This window comes from Pinus tabuliformis, chromosome 3_2, assembly GCF_031772625.1.
Source record: "Pinus tabuliformis cultivar Carrire ecotype Pingquan chromosome 3_2, CPIR1, whole genome shotgun sequence".
Lineage (NCBI taxonomy): Eukaryota > Viridiplantae > Streptophyta > Pinopsida > Pinales > Pinaceae > Pinus > Pinus tabuliformis.
The window spans coordinates 606,034,918-606,056,304 of record NC_142302.1 but is presented as its reverse complement, the minus strand read 5'-3'; the positions used below and the strand labels follow the sequence as shown (position 1 = coordinate 606,056,304).

Genomic DNA, 21,387 nt, shown 5'->3' with positions numbered 1-21,387 from the left:
TAGAAACAAGAATGTAAAAAAACCTCGAAGATATCCCCAAGTATCTTGAAAAGAAAATATTTTAGATGCACTGAAGTGATTCTAGAAATATGAGCAGTGCACTACTGAAAAGATGTTTATCTTACAAGAAGGCTTGGTAAGTCCAACCGATGAGCTTCATTGATCAAAACTAAAGTTGCCAGCCCACAAAATGTGTACCTTGCAATAGTTTGCAACACCAAAAATCAGCCCCTACTGTACATGAGGATATTTTGATTCTTGAATCATTTAAAATTGTAATGACATGAGCTAAAAGAAGTGCATTATAATACATGCTTTTAGTTTTACTAGACACCATTTAGGATATATATGAAAGGGGCAACAGTGCATAGAGGAATAAGCATGTAGTAACCTACCCTCCATGAGCTTCAGCCCCAGGTTCACCTGCAATACCGCCCTCATATGTTTGGCAACTGTAAAACAAATTACAATGAACAAAAATTCCTTAAAGCCATGATAGTACTTTATTCTCAAACTAGCATCCCTACCTCACCTATTTTACTAGAGTGATTATATAGAGAAATACATAAACATCACTAATAAATACCAATGCCACATATTTTCTTTTATATGTTCTTATATCAGAGGATCCTGGGCGTTATTCAGCATTACATCTATTTAGAATTTGCTAACCTAGAATGTCAAAGGTAATTGGTTTGATTCCAACGTTAATATTATGAACTGCTATACAAACTGAAATACAGCTATCCTGTGTATTTAACACATTTCATATTATCGCAGTGTCACGGAATATCCAAGCCTCAAGGTATACAATCTCCAAATAAGAACAATAACAGGATTTTTGACTTACACCTAGAATACACACAAAATATGAACACTCGAAAATAAATGCCCTGGTGATTGTTTTTGCTATATCTAAGGTGGATAAATTATGTTCATCTACTATTCAGTAATTCACATATATATTGCCAAACAACAGACAGAATAGATTAAATACTACTTCAATTTGATGTTAACGCTGCTTACTATTATAAATCATTTCTTTAATCAACATAGCTATTAAATATACACCATTATTATTGTGTTATTATTGACATAAGCATCATCCACACACAAAGGAAAATAATAATAATACGGAGGGGCAAAACACTTAACTGAATTCAAAGACAAGTACAAAGAAGTAGATTTCCTACATTCACCTTACCAACAATCTCTAAGTCTGATTTATGGAGCACTTGTGGCTATAAATTTTCCCCACAAATCCAAACCAGCTTTTAATTTCACTTACAAGTAACGAAGTGATTTCAGTTACACTACATTTTAGTTACAATCAAATATTTAATTTCAATTACAATATTATTCCAATATTTGTCTTAACTAGTGAAAAAAAAATTAGAACAAACTCCAATACTCTTTATTCATGATTATTTTGTTCTCCTTAACACAACATACCTCTAAGCCTTTCAACTTCTCTCCTCAAGGCCATTGCGAATATATCAACAAGTTGATCTTCAGATTTATTGTAGACCAATTCTATCTCCTTATTTTGGATACACTCCCTAAATAGAATGATTATGTACTTCAATTTGCTCCATCCTAGAATGATTGAATGGAGTTATTTTTTACAACTTAATTGTATATCTTGATTCTCACAGAGCTGTCTGGTTGCTGGCACTTTGGTGTAAGCATAAGGCTCAAAGTATTCCCTTTAACCAAACTGCTTCACGTGCTGCTCCAAATGATACTTTGTATTCAGTTTCAGTAGAGGTCACGGCTATGGTAGATCACTTCTTGTTGCTCCATGAGATAGCAGCTGATCCTAAGCTGAAAATGTAGCAAGTTGAAATTCAGTCATCCACACAACCTGCCTAATCTGAGTTGGTAACAGTCACACAACTTGGACTCCGGAACAACTCGAAAAGCGCACTCACGAGAGTCAACCAGGTCACTGAGCAAAACTCTACAATAGCTTGACATATAAAAGATACAGAGCCTATTAATATTTTCGCAAGAAAAGACAATGTTTTTCCATTTCATGACAAAAGCATAAAATTATGTTGTACAACATAGATGTGAGATAAGCCCCAAGGGATATTTCAATTGGTCGAATTCACATCACTAAGTACCTTGCCAATTGGGAGGTCACGGGGTCAAATCTCCTCGACACCCTTGAGGTTAGACCCGACCAAATAAGCCAGCGGGTAGATCCCTTCAGGTGGATCTCCCTGGATTATTACCCGTGGATGTAGTGGCCACTCAGTGACCGTGAAACACAGTTGAAAAAAAAAAACCATAGATGTGAGATCCTGTAAACACTAGATAACTTCAATTTTCATAATAGTCATAAACGCTAGGGATGATACTCGAAGACTCATAAGAGGGAAAAAAATGGCTGTAGCCAAAATCCTGGCACAACTGCTCACATGCACCAATCATTTTGACCTCAAGCTTTAACCTAAATGCAGATCTTTTAAAGAAACTATCTATGATTTCAGGTTGTTGCTGATGTTTAAAAAGGTTGTGGTGGATGCTATAAATGCTTCCTCCAAGCCTACCCTTACCTTTGTTTCTTTCCCCTTCTAAGGTAGGGGATCCCTCTTTGATGCTGCAAACATTTAGAGATGCACTCAAAGCAAACCTCACACTCCATCTCCAGGGCCTAAATGTTGAAGATTGGCAGCTGAAGGAACAATTCCCTCCCTGGAGAAGCCCAGCAAACCCTAAGGAGACCCCTCTTCCACTTGGAAAAAATTCAAATTTGCACATGAAAAAAAATATGTTTTTCTGGTCCAAGTCAACATCAAAAGTACAAGTCAGCCTAGAGAGAGAAATTGACCCTCCTCCAACACATATAAATTGACCATTGTTGACATCACTTAGAGTCATCACATCACACATCACTTCTTCATCATTTGGTTCATACACTTCTGAAATTGCGGGGCTGAGTTTACATGTGTGAAGGAGAGAGAAGAAATTATGTTTGACTGTGTTCACTTTTTCTTTTGGCATACTTTGACCAGTGTTGACTTGGGCTATTTTGACTTGGTTTGACCGAATTTTTGGATGTCTTGGAAGGCTGAATTCAGAGAGACTTTGACCAAATTTTTCTGGGCATTTTGACTGGTTTGACCACAGGTCTGAAGCTAGGGTTTGACTGCAGTTTGACTTCGCGAGTTGACCGAATTTGATGGCAGATTTGTGGACTGTTTTGACTGGGTTTGACTGAACAAGAGAGGCTGAATTTATTGCTGCCTTGACCGAACTTTTCTGAGCACTATTGACCATTGACCTTGACTGGCTAGGGCTGCCATTGACTGCTGTTGACTGTACTTAACAGGGCCAAAAATTGCAGGACTGGTACTTTGACCAGATTTGACTTTTATACTCATCATTGATTGGTTATTGGTTTGTTAACTTGGATAGTAAAAGCTTTGGCCTTTGACTTGTTAATGGATGTACTTGGACTATGTATCTCTACTGAACATTTGATGAATATGTAATAGAAGAAGAATTTGGTTGGGTATTCCCCCTTGTGGGGCTTTTCCCTGGACTTTGACCTAAATCTTTGTCTCATTGATCTTGGTTGTTTTCTACTGTGCGTATTGTTTACTATTCTATATACAATTGCTTATTGTCATTGGGTGATTGAAAATATATTGGAAAAGGGATTGCTACTGAAAGAAGAAATTATCTAAGTGACTGTTACAGCATAAGAACATTTTGAAAATTAACACAAAATTTAGAAAATCCAGATCATTTCAGTGGTGCAGGTTTCTATTTAGGAAATTCAAGGTAGCATCAAAGCATTTAAAAAGGTTTTGATCTATTGATTTAATGGCCTACGGCTAAGTTCCATGTCACTCATGAAGTCGATGAATGAGAATTGATTACTTAACATAGGCCTTTAAAAACAATTTCTATGCAAAGACAAGTTACTGAAAACATGTTTTTGCACAAAGTTAGGTTAACAAATGTTAGTTTTTGTAGCATCGGACAAGTGTTCTAGTCACGATTTGTGTCTGAGAGACTAAGGAACACGAGATCTTCAAAACCCAGAAAAGGTTTCGTGAGACAAGCTTGCGAAACGCCTTAATTAAATTAATTAGCCATCATTTAAATTTTTCGTAAGTCTAACTTAGAAAAATTGGTTAATTAATGGTAATTAATTAAGGAAAAGTGAGAAAGCTCTAGAAACTCAAACAGATTGAGTTTGAGATGATCTTAGCCGTTGATAACAATTTAATCATGGTTGTTGGTGCTCCAACAAGAGATTATAAGAGTTGGTCGATGGGGATGGAGATAGACACATCGAGTGAGAGGGAGAGCGAGTTCCTTGGGAAGATTGAGTTATCAAGTGCAGTGATTCAAAAGGAAGAAGAGAACGAGCCAGAGCACATTGATTTAGGGAGCAACAACAGAGAATTTCGGTGGAATACCAGTGTTAGAAAGCCAACGGAAGAGAGTTCGCATATTTCCACAGAGGTTGCGCAGAGCCTCCATTGAGGCAATTCAATTCAGCCAAGCAAGAGGTCAATTCAGTTGTTGAGTGCTAGGAATTTCTTCCAAAGGGCTAGTGAATTCATCTCAGTGGCAGAGAGAGTCGTATTAAGGCACATTGAAGTAGTTCTAGGCTGTGTGAGTTACAGGTTGCGTAGAGGCAGCACAGAAGCCTGTGCAGGGGTGTTCCACGTGCTAGTTCGAGTGGCCAAGGAAAGGTTAAATTGCTCAAGGAGAAGGGAAATTTTCCCTCAAATTTGTAGTCAGAGATTTTGCTAGAGGATTGCCAGTCAAGCATCCAGATTTATTGTACTTAGATTTTGTTGCTGCATAATAATAATAAAACCTCATCTGTTGCACTGGTTTTCTCTTCGGGATTTTTCTGGGGACTATTGTCAAAAAACATTGGTGTCATTTTCATTGTGTGTGTGCATCTATTTTCTCAGTTCCATTCTAATTTCTACAGCGTAACTTTATTGTGAATAATTGCAGCGTGATTTATTCGTTGTTTGTGGTAGCAAATAAACTATATAATTAATCGATTAGAAGAATAAATTTCTAGTTGTTGCAATTTCAAGGAATTTTCACATGGTATCAGAGCATTGAAGATCAGATCGGAGGCTCAATGTTGAAATTTGGTGCCGGAGGACAGGTGGTTCCCTTAGGCTTTGATCTTTGGCCTAGGGAAAAGTGTCCAAAAGAATTTAATTTTTCTCCTAAAGTGACTTTATAATTTTATGAAGTTAAATCTAATTTAAAAGTGACTTTAAGTGATAAAGTTACTAAGTCTAATTTTAAAATGACTTTTATAAAGTCAATGAAAAATTAGAAAGGAAAAGTGACTTTGGAAATAAATGACTAAGTGGGTCTTTATTAAAGTGGGGTGAATTAAAAAATAAAAAGTGAGATTTAAATGAGCATTTAATCTCAGTCATTGATCTAAATCTATTTCAGCCATTGGATTTAAAGATCACCCAAAAGTCACTTGGGTCACCCAAAAGTCATTTGGAGTTATATTAAGGGAGGAAAAGGAGGAAAAGATCACATTCGATTCAATTCTTTCATGAGCAGATTGGGAGAAGGAGAGCAAGAGAGCAAGAGAGATTTCTGAGCAGGGAGGAGAAGGAGACAGCAGCTTGGCACACATTCCAAGGCAGCAGTTGAGCAGATTTGTACAGCTGATTCGGCACACAGTGAAAGGCAGATTTTGGCACGATTTTCGAGGAGAGGTTTGCACAAAAATCGAGGAGCAATTTGCTGGTTTTTCTGCACGCAAAACGAGGGCCATATAGTAGCATTTAATGCTAAAAGTGGGCACGAAAATCGAGGAGACCGTACAGCATTTATTGTTGTTCTGTTTGCTATAATTTCCAGTTTGCTGTGAAGCATGGGAAAAGAGATAAGTTGTAAATTTGCTTGCTGATTTTTTGCTGAAAATTTCTCACTGTAAAAGGCAATTTTCAGAAATAAAGAAGAGCTCTCAAACTGGTTTTCCACAAGAGTTGTAGGGGGTTTTTCCAGGGTCACATTGACCAAAAATCTCAGTGTTTAAATGTGTTTTAATGGCTGTTTATTACTGCTGATTTTTATTTCTGCAATTACAAGCATTCTGTAAAATTTCCAGAATTTGTGTTTTCAGCAAATTTATTTTTTTCAGCTTGTTAAATGTATGGTTATGGGAAAGGGCATTTAACTATATGGGAGAAATAAGGAGAAACTGAAAACCGGAGTGGGAAAACAGAAATTTCTACATGGTATCAGAGCTTGAGTGCTGAAGGGCAGTTTGGGACAGCAAAAGGAAAATTACAGTTGCTGATTTTTCACTCAGAAAATTCCAGCAAGCTGATTTTTTCATAAACAACAGTTTTATCTTTACTACAGCAGTGCTATTTTTCAGTTTTAGGACAGCAGGATGTCATTGGGATTGAGGGTGGAGGATAGGCTGGATGGGCATATAAATTACAGCGTTTGGAAGGAGAGAATGCAGAGTATCTTTGAGGAGGCAGAAGTCTGGGATATCATGGTGCATACCACACAGAACCCTATTGTTGTGCCTACTGATGCTACTCAGTTGACAGTTTATAATAAAAAGAACAACAAGGGTAAGAGGTTGATTCTAGACGGAATCAAAGACCATTGCATTCCTCATGTGAGAGGGAAGAGCAATGCCCATGAGATGTGGACAGCATTGTCCAATCTCTACCAGAGTACCAATGAGAACTGAAAGATAGTCCTGAAGGAGAAGCTGAAGAACATTAAGATGGGTAATGATAGTGCAATTGGATATCTCACAAAGATTACTAATGTGAGAGATGAGTTGGCAGCGATTGGAGAGGCCATTCCACCCACTGAGTTGATGCGAATTACAGTGAATGGCCTCCCCCGTTCATGGTTGAACTTTGTTGATGGGGTTTGTGCACGTGAAACCCTTCCCACATGGGATAGGTTTTGGGATGATTGCATTCAGACAGAGATCAGGAAAGGTCAGCTTGGGGCAGCCAAGCCAGTTGAGCAGGATGAGGATGTAGCACTGGTGGCAGGAGGCAAGAAAGGCAAAGGGAAGAGGCAGGCTTCCACAAGCAGTGGTGGGGGCAAAGGCAAAGGTAAAGGTAAACAGGGGAACACACAGAAGGACTATTCCAAGGTGAAGTGTTGGAATTGTCAAAGAAAGGGACACTATGCAGTTCTGTGTCCGGAGAAGAAGAAGAAGAAGGGGAAGAACCAGGACGTGGCAGCTTCAGCAGAGATTGAGCACTTTGCTGGTCGTTTTGACCGAGAGTTTGTGTTCACTACATGTGAGTCCTCTAGTGCAGGATCACCTGCCACACAGGTTCAGAGGGAGCATGCTTTTCCCTCGATTAGCGGAGCATCTTCAGGTATCTGGTATGTGGACAGTGGGGCTTCACGTCATATGACAGGAGTCCATGAGTACTTCTCAGAGCTTTCAGAGAGTGGCACTGATATTGAGGTAGTACTCGGTGATGACAGAGTTGTTAGAGCAGTCAGGGTGGGGACAGTGACATTTCAGAGGGAGTCCAAACCTCCCTTGAAGGTGTCAGAGGTTCTTTATGTGCCAGGGATGAGGAAGAACCTCATATCCGTCTCAGCTTTGGAGGACAGAGGATACGAGGTACTGTTCAGGGGAGGACATGTGTTGATGTATTCCAGGGGCACCCCAGCTGATTCAGCTAGAGTGATAGGTGTACGCCATGCAAAGGTGTACAAGTTTGCATTCCAGCCCCTTTTGGCATTGAACAGTAGTACCGACAGCAGAGCTAGCAGTTCTGAGCTGTGTGAGATTTGGCACCGCAGGATGGGACATATGTATCATGGAGCCTTGAGGACATTGCGGGAGATCACTACAGGTGTGCCAGATTTCAGTACTGATCACTTTGATACTTGCAGAGGTTGTGCGATGGGCAAATTTGCCAAATTCCCTTTTCCCAGCAGTGACAGCGGAGCGACGGGGATACTTGATTTGATTCATTCCGATGTGAGCGGTCGGATGTCTCATGTTTCCTTGAGTGGATATGAGTACTATGTTTTATTCATCGATGATCACTCCAGGAGGACCTGGATTTATTTTTTGAAGACCAAGAGTGAGGTCTTCAAGCGGTTTCAGGAGTTCAGAGCTCTTGTGGAGACTCAGACAGGTCGAAAGATCAAGTCCTTGAGGTCGGACAATGGAGGAGAGTACACCCTTGGAGAGTTTGTTGACTATTGTGCGGAGGCAGGCATTAGGAGGGAGTTCACTGTTCCTTACAACCCCCAGCAGAACGGGGTTGCGGAGAGGAAGAACAGATCCATCATAGGGGCTGCCAAAGCCATGTTACATGATCAGGGGTTGCCATTGTTCTTGTGGGCAGAGGCCTGCAACACAGTTGTTTACTTGCAGAACAGGAGTCTGCATCGTGCCTTGGGGCACATGACTCCGGAGGAGGCTTTCTCTGGGAAGAAGCCTAATATTGGTCATCTTCATATCTTTGGATGCATTACATACTCCTATATACCCAAGGAGAAGAGGAGCAAACTAGAGCCCACCGCAGAGAAGGGTATCTTTGTGGGCTACAGTGAGACCTCAAAGGCCTTTCGGATTTACATTCCTGCACAGAGGAGAGTTGTTGTCAGACGAGATGTGCAGTTCGAGGAGGACAGGGCCTTTAGTAGGTCACGGGAGTTAGAGTATCTGGATCAGCCAGACCCTCAGCAGCAATTGAGTCAATCGCAGGGATCCAGTGGGCAGGGATCAGGAGGATCCGGAGGTACATCTATGAGGATGTCAGGTCCGTCAGTGAGCAGTGGCTCGCCGAGCCAAAGGGGTGGTGCTCCGGGCAGCATGCAGAGCAGTTCATAGAACAGTTCACTGGGGAGTCCATTGATGGACAGTTCACACGATGCCTCAGCTTCTACAAGTTCAGGTGCAGGCAGGGGGACAGCAGACAGACAGTCAGGAGTTCAGGCTACTGATGGTGATGAGGAGGAGGAGTTTCATTCTCCTATGGGAGAAGCATGCTCAGGGAAGAGAAAGCCCAAGTGGCTTCAGGACACCTTAAGAGATGCCACATTTGTTGCTGAGCCGAAGAGGCCGGTCAGAGAGAGTAGACCACCTGAGAGGTTTTGTAGCTATATGGCGATGGTTACCAACATCCTTGACTCTGAGCCTTCTAGCTATGAGGAGGCAGCTAGCCAGCAGGTCTAGAGAGAGGCCATGCAGGAGGAGTATTCTTCTATCATGAAGAATGATGTTTGGGAGGTGGTGCCGAGGCCTGAGGGCAAATCCGTGGTTACTTCCAGATGGCTTTACAAGGTAAAGCATGCTGCAGATGGCAGCATTGAGAAATTCAAAGCGAGGTTTGTGGCTAGAGGGTTCTGCCAGGTAGAGGGAGTTGATTATGAGGAGACCTTCGCTCCCGTGGCTCGATATACTTCGATCCGCTCCATTATATCGATAGCAGTAGAGATGGGTTGGAAGATCCACTAGATGGATGTGAAAACCGCATTTCTCAATGGCTTCATACAGGAGGAGGTGTACATTGAGCAGCCACAGGGTTTTGAGGTGCATGGGAAGGAGTCCCATGTGTGCAGACTGAAGAAGGCCCTTTATGGTCTGAAGCAAGCTCCTTTATGGTCTGAAGCAAGCTCCCAGAGCTTGGTACTCCAGGATAGATACATATTTGCAGGGGATGGGTTTCACAAAGAGTGAGGCAGATCCAAACCTTTACTTTATTGTGATTGGTGAGGAGCCTCTCATTCTAGTGTTGTATGTGGACGACTTGATCATTACAGGTGCAGAGAGACTCATAGATCACTGCAAGAGAGATCTTGTGACGGAGTTTGAGATGAAGGACATCGGCTTGATGCATTACTTTTTGGGTTTGGAGGTGTCGCAGGAGGACGGGCATTTCTTCATGGGGCAGGGGAAGTATATTGTGGACATCCTTAGCAGATTCCACATGGAGGATTGTAGACCCATGTCGACACCAATGATCACCAACTGGAAGAAGCTTCATGCTTCGAATTCCGAGTTGGTGGATCCCACATTGTACAGGCAGTTGATTGGTTCCTTGATGTATTTGGTCAACACTAGACCAGATATCTGTTTTGCAGTCAACACGATGAGTCAGTTATGTGTGAGCCTAGGAAGGTTCACTGGGTGGCTGCAAAACACATTTTGCGATACTTGAAGGGGACAGTGGATTATGGTCTGGACTACAGGCAGGGAGATGGAGTGAGATTGGCAGGATACACTGAGGAGGGGCATTTCTTCATGGGGCAGGGGAAGTATATTGTGGACATCCTTAGCAGATTCCACATGGAGGATTGTAGACCCATGTCGACACCAATGATCACCAACTGGAAGAAGCTTCATGCTTCGAATTCCGAGTTGGTGGATCCCACATTGTACAGGCAGTTGATTGGTTCCTTGATGTATTTGGTCAACACTAGACCAGATATCTGTTTTGCAGTCAACACGATGAGTCAGTTATGTGTGAGCCTAGGAAGGTTCACTGGGTGGCTGCAAAACACATTTTGCGATACTTGAAGGGGACAGTGGATTATGGTCTGGACTACAGGCAGGGAGATGGAGTGAGATTGGCAGGATACACTGATTCTGATTAGGCAGGTTGTGCTTCTGATAAGAAGAGCACTTCAGGGTGTTGTTTTGGGTTGGGTTCAGCAGTAGTGTCATGGTTCAGCCGGAAGCAGCAGTCAGTAGCACTGAGTTCAGCGGAAGCAGAGTATATGGCAGCCAGTCTAGCTAGTTGTGAGGCTATCTGGCTTCGCAAGATGTTGTTTGGCTTATTTGGTCAGCCGTTGAGACCTTCAGTGATTTACTGTGATAATCAGAGTTGCATTAAACTCACGGAGAATCCAGTATTTCATGACAGGTCAAAGCATATCGGGATCAGATATCATTTCATCAGAGACAATGTTCAAAAGGGAGTTGTGAAGCTTGAGTATATTTCCACTGATGACTGGGTTGCAAATATCCTTACCAAAGCCTTACCACGGGGCAAGCATGTCTACTTCAGAGACAAGATGGGTGTGGTGAGGAACACCTTCCTCGGTAAGAGGGAGTGTTGAAATTTGGTACCGGAGGACAGGTGGTTCCCTTAGGTTTTGATCTTTGGCCTAGAGAAAAGTGTCCAAAAGAATTTAATTTTTCTTCTAAAGTGACTTTATAATTTTATAAAGTTAAATCTAATTTAAAAGTGACTTTAAGTGATAAAGTTACTAAGTATAATTTAAAGTGACTTTTATAAAGTCAATGAAAAATTAGAAAGGAAAAGTGACTTTGGAAATAAATGACTAAGAGGGTCTTTATTAAAGTGGGGTGAATTAAAAAATAAAAAGTGAGATTTAAATGAACATTTAATCTCAGCCATTGATCTAAATCTATTTCAGCCATTGGATTTAGAGATCACCCAAAAGTCATTTGGAGTTATATTAAGGGAGGAAAAGGAGGAAAAGATCACATTCGATTCAATTCTTTCATGAGCAGATTGGGAGAAGGAGAGCAAGAGAGCAAGAGAGATTTCTGAGCAGGGAGGAGAAGGAGACAGCAGCTTGGCACACATTCCAAGGCAGCAGTTGAGCAGATTTGTACAGCTGATTCAGCACACACTGAAAGGCATATTTTGGCACAATTTTCGAGGAGAGGTTTGCACAAAAATCGAAGAGAAGTTTGCTGGTTTTTCTGCATGCAAAACGAGGGCCATACAGCAGCATTTAATGCTGAAAGTGGGCACGAAAATCAAGTAGACCGTAAAGCATTTATTGTTGTCCTGTTTGCTGTAATTTCCAGTTTGCTGTGAAGCATGGGAAAAGACAAGTTGTAAATTTGCTTGCTGATTTTTTGCTGAAAATTTCTCACTGTAAAAGGCAATTTTCAGAAATAAAGAAGAGCTCTCAAACTGGTTTTCCCCAAGAGTTGTAGGGGGTTTTTCCAGGGTCACATTGACCAAAAATCTCAGTGTTTAAATGTGTTTTAATGGTTGTTTATTACTGCTGATTTTTATTTCTGCAATTTCCAGCATTCTGTAAAATTTCCAGAATTTGTGTTTTCAGCAAATTTATTTTTTTCAGCTTGTTAAATGTATGGTTATGGGAAAGGGCATTTAACTATATGGGAGAAATAAGGAGAAACTGAAAACCGGGGTGGGAAAACAAAAATTTCTACACTCAATAGCGAGAGGGAGAAATTTTTATAGTTTCAAAGGTAGTTCCAAGCAGAATTTCTCAAATTTGCGTATACCACCAAGAAGTGCGAATTTAAGAGGCAGAGGGTTCAATTTTCAATTGCATCCTACAGAAAATTCGATCAGCCTTAGAAGCATAAATTTGCAATTGTGGATTTGTCGGATAGAGCATTCCGGTGAGCAAATCAATCAGTTCGATCTATGCGCAATTGGTTTGCAGCTAGTCCAGCAGTAGCGGATCGGCGTTGAGTGCAAGAGAAATGGCACACTGAAAATTATACTCGGGATGTCTTCAGTAGATTTTTCAGATTTCTCTAGTATGGTCGGAGAAAGATTTAACATTCAAGAGGTTACGGATTTATCACCTAGATTGGAGGATGAATTTGCTCAGATAGCTTGCCTCTCTAGCTCAACTTCACAAGGTGTCTAGTTTATAGACAATGGAGCGTCAGCTCATATGACAAGGATTAAAGAATACTTTTCCAACTACAAGGAGGAGAAGATGGATTTCCATATTTAGACAGGATACAAGAGTAAATGTATCGTTGTTGGAGTAGGTGACATCAACATTCAAAGGGAGTCGAGTACAAGCACTAGTGTTACAAATGTTTTGTATGTGCTCGGCTTGGTTATGAACCTTATTTCTGTATCCCAGCTACATGACAAGGGATATGATCTCCACCTTCTAGGGAAGAAGGTGTTCATCAAACACCAAAGCTGGAAGAGGGTAAAGCAGATTGGAGTTCGAAGCAACAAGTTGTACAAGTTGCAGCTCGATTCTCCAAAGGCACTGGTTGGCAATGTTGTCGCCTGAAGTGTACACCAAGTTGCAATGCTCAGAACAGGGGTTGTCACTCTAAATCCCTATTCACTTTGTTATTACCTTTAGGGGTAGTCCCTAAAGGTAATGATGAAAGAGAAAACTTGTTGGAACAACAAGTTCTAGGAGATTAAGGGCAAGGCAATTATTATTAATGTAACTTGATTATTAATTAAAGCAAGTGTAAGAGTTTATGAGCAATGTATATTAAGATAAATGCAATTATGATCAATAAGGCAGATACAAGATATAAATGTAATAGACCAGTGCCTATACAATGCTCAATGGAAATTTAGAAACTTGCAAGAAATAGATACTCAAAGTTACAATAACAATAATGTTGCAAGAAGAGTTAGCACAAAAATTTAAAGACCAAGATAACTAAATATATGAGCAATGAACCTTAAAGAAAGACAATTGCAAGAAAAGATGATATTTCCAAATACCATAAACTTGCAAATTATAGATTTAGCCCACAATTTGAATCTCCAATGATCAACAAGGAATGAATGCAAGATCTAAGCTAATGTGAAATGAAAAATCTTAGTTGATTTTAATTAAGATGCCTAATCTATATGAATCCTTCCTCCTAGTTGTTTTGAGGCTAGTCTCTATAGTAAGTTGTGGACAGAAAGCAAGGGGAAGCAAGCTATTGCTTGGTTAACGATCCCTTCGCTTGAGATCTAACCACCGGATGCCTCTAGTGCTGCATGTGGCTCTGACGACTGCAAGGTCACCGTGTTAATCACAAAAGAGGATCTATACTTTGCAAGCTACAAAAGAAAAGTGGTCCTAATTTTTCTTTCAACCAAGCTTAGGCTTAGAGGTAAATTTTAAGGATGCAATCTAAATTAGGATGCAAATGTAAGATGATGACCAAGTTAGATAACTTCAAAGCATAGTTTTAAAAACCGGAACAAGTGCACGGACTGGTCCACCTAATAAACCGGGTTTCAAACAAGAACCGGTCAAACTGGGACTGGTCAGATTTCAATGAACCAATTTTAAAAAAATACATGAAATAATTATTTTTTAATGAAAAAAACTATTTTTAAGATTTAAAACCATGATTCCAAACCAATAGAGACAAAATATGCAAAGTTTTCTCATCTATACACCATGTAAAGGTGAATATCTCAAAATGGCACCAAGTGCAATACATATCATCGGGAAAATACATAAGCAATGAGGCTCTAAATGGCATATAAAGTCCAAAAATAATGCTACAAGCTATGGGGCCATTGGCCTACTAGTACATATCAGTGACCAACATGAGCTACATATCAGTGATCAAATTCATCACAACTACTAGACACAGGATCATCAACAGGAGCTACATAAACATCATCTGGATCAGAGTCTAAGGATGCCTCAACCTCATCTACAACCTCGGTTGTAGCATTGCCACCAATAACAATAGAAGCGGACTTAATGGAAGCATAAGTTGGTCGAGTTGCACGACTAGTGCCTTCCATTGGTTGTTTTCCTTTGCTTGATGCGGCTACTAATTTTGGTTCTGATGGTGCTACCAAATTTGCTTCATCCCCCCTAATGCCATGTCAATATCAAAATCAACATCAAACTCAGGATCTTCAGTCTCCTCCACCCATTTTGATGTTGGATCAATATCGTCCAACACAATGGGATCTAGATTAGATCTTTTGTTCATCATTTGGTTGCGCCTTAGTCGAAGGTTGTATTGCACAAAGACAAGATCATTTAACCGTTTTTGTTCCAAACGGTTTCTCTTCTTCGTGTGTATGCACTCAAAAATAGACCAATTACGCTCACAACCTGAAGCAGTGTGAGTTTGGTTGAGGACTCTAACTACAAACTTTTGCAATTGAGGACATTGGCCGCCAAATGTCTCCCACCAATGTGCTGCAAAGAAAAAGACATTAATTTGTAACTTAGATCATTTCCTTACTTATTTACCAGTATTTACAGATAATTTGAATTGTAAATTTGTAAACAATTGAACTTAAAAAAAAAACAAATTCGAATTGCTTACCTAGTTGATCCACATCTCTTGCCATCTTTGCCAAGTTTTTGCCAAAGGTGAAAAGAGTAAGTTGTCCATGTATTTCTAGCTGATATGCATGGTTAGGGACCATGCACTCCAAGCAATCATACAATCCATCTCTGACCTCCCCAACCTGCAAATCTCTTAGCCAAGCTTTATAATGATACTTCGGGTTCAAAAAATACTCAGTTGCATGTATAGGATGATGGAGTTGATTGTTCCATCTTTTATCAATGATCTCCCATATATGCCCATATTTAGCTAACTTATCCTTGTAAGTTGCTTGTATCTGCTCATTTGCCTGATCCATAGCCTCATAAATGTAGCCCATGGCCAATTTTTCCCCATCCACCATCTGTAGCACCTCAACAAGGGGCTCGGTTATTTTCACAAGCTCTGCAGACCTTTTCCAAAAATAATTGTCAAAAGCTTTTGTTTTGGTATCTTCGCCATCTTGTCTATGAGCCCACGAGATTCAATCCAATCATCAAAAGAAAACATTTTCTGCAAGCTTTTTTGTTGAGAATTGAGACATTGCAACACGAGGAAGTGAGTTGCAAATCTCATAATTGCAGGCCTAACAAGCTCTTTGCCCCATTGTTTTTCCTCATTAGGCTCAATACCCATAAGTGGTTGTAGATGTATTTTGTAATGCACTTAGCATGCTCTACAATATTTTTTACCCACTCCACTTTGCCCATGTCCTCAAGCATGAGGTCTATACAATGTGTAGCACATGGAGTCCAAAATATGGTCTTATATTTGCACGCAAGCATCTTTCTAGCAAGAACATAGTTTGAGGCATTATCTGTGATGACCTGCACAACATTCTGCTCCCCCACTCCCTGAATAATCTCATCCAAAAGCCCAAATAGAAGGGTTGCATCCTTCACCTTATCAGATGCATCAACTAATCTCAAAAGCATGGTTCCTTGAGGGCAAGAAACAAGGGAATTAATGATAGTGTGGTTCCTTCGATCGGTCCATCCATCTGACATTATGGAAAAAACTGTTTTGATCCATGACTCTTTATACTAAGCCAAATACTCATCAATGGAAGAAATCCCTTTTTGCAAAAGAGCTCCCCTCGAGTCATGCATAGTAGGGCCTTTGAAGCCCTTTCCTATAGCTATAACAGAGTCCCACATAGCTTGGTAATAAGGGTTTGTGGCTCGGGGTCCACTAGGCCTCTCAGTGGTGTCGAATACATCGTCACCTTTATTTATGACCATTCCAGGAAAACCTGGATCTACTTCTTGAAGACTAGAGATGAGATCTTCGATCGTTTCAGAGAGTTTAAGGCCCTTGTGGAGAATGCGACAGGGAAGAAGATCAAGGTGCTTCGCTCAAATAATGGCAAAGAGTTTATTGTTAAAAACTTCACAGATTTTTGTGAGAAGGCATCAGAAGAGAATGGACAGCTCCATATAATCCACAACAGAATGGGGTAACAGAGTGGAAAAACATAACCATAGTTGGCACTGCAAAAGCAATGTTATATGACCAGGATCTGCCCCGATTTCTATGGGCATCGGCATGTAACACGGCGGTATACATTCAAAACTAGACTCCTCATAGAGCAATGGGGAAGAAAACACCAGAAGGAGTCTTCACAAGGAAGAAGCCAGAAGTTAGTCACTTCAGGGATTTTGGCAACGTTGATTATTGCCACGTGCCAGATGAGAAGCGCACCAAATTGGATCAAACCGCAGAGAAGGGGTTTCTCGTTGGGTATAGTGAGACCTCAAAGGCATATAGGATCTACATTCCTAGAAATAGGAAGATTATAGTAAGACAGGACGTAAAGGTCATGGAAGATCGAATTTTCAAGAGATCTCGTGAGATGCCTGCAAGTGATCAAGGTCAGCGAGCTGAAGCTCCATTGGTCCAGCAACAGGGGCAGCCACTGTTGGAAAATGTAAATAGGTTCGGTCTTCATTAATGTATTTGACTCATCATGAAATGTACTTGTCAAAAGAATAAAGAAAACAATTTTTATTATTGTATCAATGACTTATTAAAGCATGGGTTTCGTGCTTGGGCCATCATTATATTATTCAAAGTCCCGATTGTGGACTCCTAGGATTAATATTAAGTTTATAGAGTCATTGTACATTCAAAGAGACCCTTCTGGGCTTTTGAATCATGTAGAAAGGTTTACTATAGAGTCAAATATAATTTATGTAACCTCCACATCAAGTCGGCCTAGTAGAGATCAAGTCAGCCTAGAGACACCAATTCGACCTCACCTGGAGCCTATAAATACAAGCAAATCAAATTCATTTGGAGCAGCTCATCTCAAGCTAGTTTGATAACTCTAAGGAAGTTGGAGAAGTGCAAAGTGGGTCTAAGGAAGCAAAGGAAGTGCGAGTTGGGTGAAGTCTAAGGAGAAGAAGAAAATCGAACTTTTGGTGCTTCTCTCTCATTGTTTCGTGCCCTAGTTTGGGGGATCAAAGTCTTCCAAATTTCTGTTATTCCCTGATGCCGAAAGCTGTTGAATAGTTGAAGTTTCTAGGAAGGAAGTGTTGCTAGAAACTTAGAAAGAGGTCGAAGATCTAGGAGGTTGACTTGGTGTGGAGAGAAGGTTTGGTCTTTGTCTAGGATGAAGAGTCTCAAAAAATAGTATTGAAAGGAAGAGCATTTTTTACTGGGTTTTCCCCTCAAGAGGGGGTTTTGCCCTGGCATGGTGCCTACATCTTGTGTCTCTTGTTTTGTGATCTTCATACACATAATATGGTAATTGCTTGATGAAAGATAAGATAATAAATAAGTAAAAGAAGCCAACATAACTCACAAGTAATTATCAAGGAGAATCAAACCCTAATCTATTTGCATTGATTTTCCAACATGGTATCAAAGCTAAGGTCAAGAAAAGTTGAAGATCACTTTGTTGGCACGGATTCTCCCTCTTTCATGAATTACATAACAATGGGTACCAACATTGCTGGATGTTGGATCAAGAAGGTCATCTATTGCATATTCAACAAGGTCAAAATTCAAGGATTCTTGGTTTCTCTTACAGGTTCTCTTAATGATGACAATGCATGGATCATTGATAGTCGAGCATTGAGACACGTGACAGGAGAAAGTAAACAACTTCATACACTATCAAAGGAGCCATCTTTTCATGCAGTGGAATTGGGTAACAACAAAAGCTATGTTGTTAGAGGCATGGGATCAACATCGCTGAAGTTGGAAAATGGATCTACTGCAACCAACTTAATCTACTTCACCTAGATTGTAAATTTCATTACAAGCTTATTTCAGATTTCTTCATGAAACATTGAAGTAAATTATTGGCGCAGCCTACACCAGTTAAATATGATTCTGAAACATAGAAACTGAGCAAGGAAAATAGAAACACATAGGACATAGTTATTTTTGGACAAAAGTCCCCGGAAAAGCCCAATGTGGGAAAACCGGTGCAACAGCTCTGAGGGTTTTATATTATTAAGCAGTAGCAAATTCTGAATACATCACTAAATACCTCACAGGGTTATTCAATTATAGAGAGAAATACTGGCAGAAGCTTTGTGAGTTTTACCTCACACAATCACTAAGAAAACTTGGCTGATCCAGCCCCAAACTGACTACCCCCCAGCTTTTTTGGTTGCCTCTGCACAGTGTCTACGTCAGGCCACCATCAAGCTCTCTAGATGCTGCATCACTTCTCTGGCTGGTCGATCTGCTGCCCAGGAGATTCGATTTCTACCTCCCAGTCTCAAACCCCGGTTCTTGGCTATTGAAAATAGAATTCCTCTACAGATTTTAGACTCCTCTCTCTCCCTCTACGCTGCTTTTGCATGGTCCTTTTGGCCCTGCGTCAGCCTCTGCGTCAAGGCTTCTGGATCACTTACTACCTCTCTCTGCTGATGTATCTCTAGCTGAGAATCTCTCTCCCCAGAAGCTGTTATCCCTGCCCCTCAACTGCAAGAAATCTCCTCCATCGATTTTTCCTCCTGAGAACTTCTCACTTCAGAAAATCGATTTTATCTCTCTCTCTGTGTTTTCCAAATGACCCTCAATCCCTTTCTATCTTCCTGTTGGACAACCAACGGACTAGATTAAAACATAATCAAAGGCTTAGATCGTTTTGACTTAATCCATGGCATTTTCTAGAAGTTTCACCCCTGATTAGATTAATACCCATTAATATTTTAATTTTCTTAAGTTTAGACTTACGAACCCCATTAAAAATATTAATTATTTTAATAAAATCACTTCTGGGTGGAATTTCTCAAAACACTTTTTGGGTTCTTTGGAATACTTGTGCCCAAGCCTCCCTGCAAAATTTGAGGTTTAGAGCACATCCGATGCTACCCCAAATCAACACTAACAACATTCTTTATGTTCTTGGTTTGAAAAAGAATTTCCTTCCTATTTCTTGTTTAGAAGATAAAGGACAAAGAGTTGCTTTTGTTGATGGAAAAGGATTGGTTTGGGATAAAGACTCTAGCATCGATAGAGCAAGGGGTATTGGAGTTCGTGAAGGAAGCCTTTATAGAGTCATTACAACACCTCCTCAAGCTTTGGTTCAAATGGAAATAAGTCTCATTGAGTTAAGACATAGGAGGTATAGTCATCTACATTATAAGCTCATCCCTACTCTTAGTCAGTTGATTCATGGTATTCCCAATATGAAGTTAGATCATGAAGGTGTGTGCAAGGGATGCTCTTTGGGAAAACATACAAGAAAGCCATTTCCAAATAGTGAAACTAGGTCTAAAGAGATATTGGACCTCATCCATTTTGATGTGTGTGGGCCCATGTCTGACAAATCACTTGTGTTAGGGTTTGGTAGCATCGGAAGTGCTCTAGCCTTGAAAATTGGTGGAAAGGCTAAGGCACATGTGTTCTAAAGAACCCAGAAACCGTTTGGGGAAATTCCACTTGGATTGTATTTTATTAAAATAATTAATATTTTTAATGGAGTTCCTAAGTCTAAACTTAGGGAAATTAAAATATCAATGGGTATTAATCAAAATATGGATGAGAATGATCTAGAAGGCGGATCAAGTCATGTTTTAATCTTAGTCGTTGATTAGAGACTTAATCTCGGTCGTTGAAGACTCAACGGAAGAAGTATAAAATGGAGGCATGGGGTTCATTTGGAAACACACACAGAGAGAAAGAACTGATCTAGAGTTCAATTTCTGAGGCTAGGAAGCTGAGAAATTCGAACTAAGTGATCGTTCAACAGCAGATGGGCTGAAGCATAAAAACTGATAGCTTGTAGACTTAAATGTTAAAATACACAGAGGTATTTGTAAATAATAATTTATTATATATATAAAATGTGCAAGTGATGAATGTTACAATGAGGACCAGCATTTATATACCTAAGCAAGTGTCCTTTCGTGAATGGACATGTCTTTTAGACATGCCTTTTTACTTAACTTAATGACTATTTAACCTAATTAATATTTGATTATTTAATATTTATATTTATTTTATTTATTTACTTGTTATGAATTATATTCATAACATAGCCCCTTCCTTCAAAAGCTTTGTCCTCAAAGCTATATTGTTGGCAATTGTCTTTGTTGTTGTCCTCTCAGCATATGGAAAGTGGAAGGTCTCTGTCACTCGTGGCTTGCTAGTAACTCTATTTGGAGTCCAAGGTTGTCTTCCCTTCTTCTTTTTTATTTAAGAAATATTTTTTTTAAATAAGTTGTTTTTTTCTTTTTAATAATAATTTAATTAATTAAATTATAATTATAATATATTAGTTATAAATATAACTTTATATAATAGTTATAAATATAACACAATATATATCTATATATATATAATAATTTAATTAATTAAATTATGTCATTATAAGATCATTATTACTGTATTAATGTAATGTTTATTGACCATTATATATTAACCTTGTCATATATATATATATATATATATATATAAGACCACCCTTATACGATACGTTCATGAAAAAACAGGTGACGACAATCGTTTTAATTTTTTTAAATGGTGTGATGGTGAACCCTCGTGTCATTTGAGACCCGTCTCTTGACAACCACAACACGTCCTAAACCCACGAGTCATCTCCGTTGACAACCCACACGGGAATGATAGTCGTCGTTTGAACTGAAGTCGTTGGAGCCACGGGATAGGCCAAAACGGGTCCGGATAGGGGCAACTCCGACAGAGAATTGATGTTGGCTGAGAGCGCAATGTTGGCATCGTTGAATGGATTGTCCGCTAGTCGGAACTGATAAACGGACGAAAGACAATAGCAAAGGAATGTCGGCTGCTACGTGACCTAGATATCGTCGGTCTGCAAGAGAAACATCGAGCAATCTCATCGTTGTCGAGGGCAATCTCATCCTCGGCTTCTTCAATAT

General features: G+C 39.9%; 1 protein-coding gene across 2 annotated transcripts in view; it reads right to left on the bottom strand.

The window, feature by feature from the left end:
- ERA1 (Prenyltransferase family protein) overlaps positions 1-21,387 on the bottom strand; it is a 381,172-nt gene that overhangs the window by 67,389 nt on the left and 292,396 nt on the right. For both annotated transcript variants that reach the window (XM_089416732.1, XM_089416731.1), the window contains 2 exons: positions 396-452; positions 126-198 (listed from right to left, as the gene is read on the bottom strand). In XM_089416732.1, coding sequence (XP_089272858.1) covers positions 126-198; positions 396-452 — 130 coding nt within the window. The remainder of the gene's footprint in view (positions 1-125; positions 199-395; positions 453-21,387) is intronic.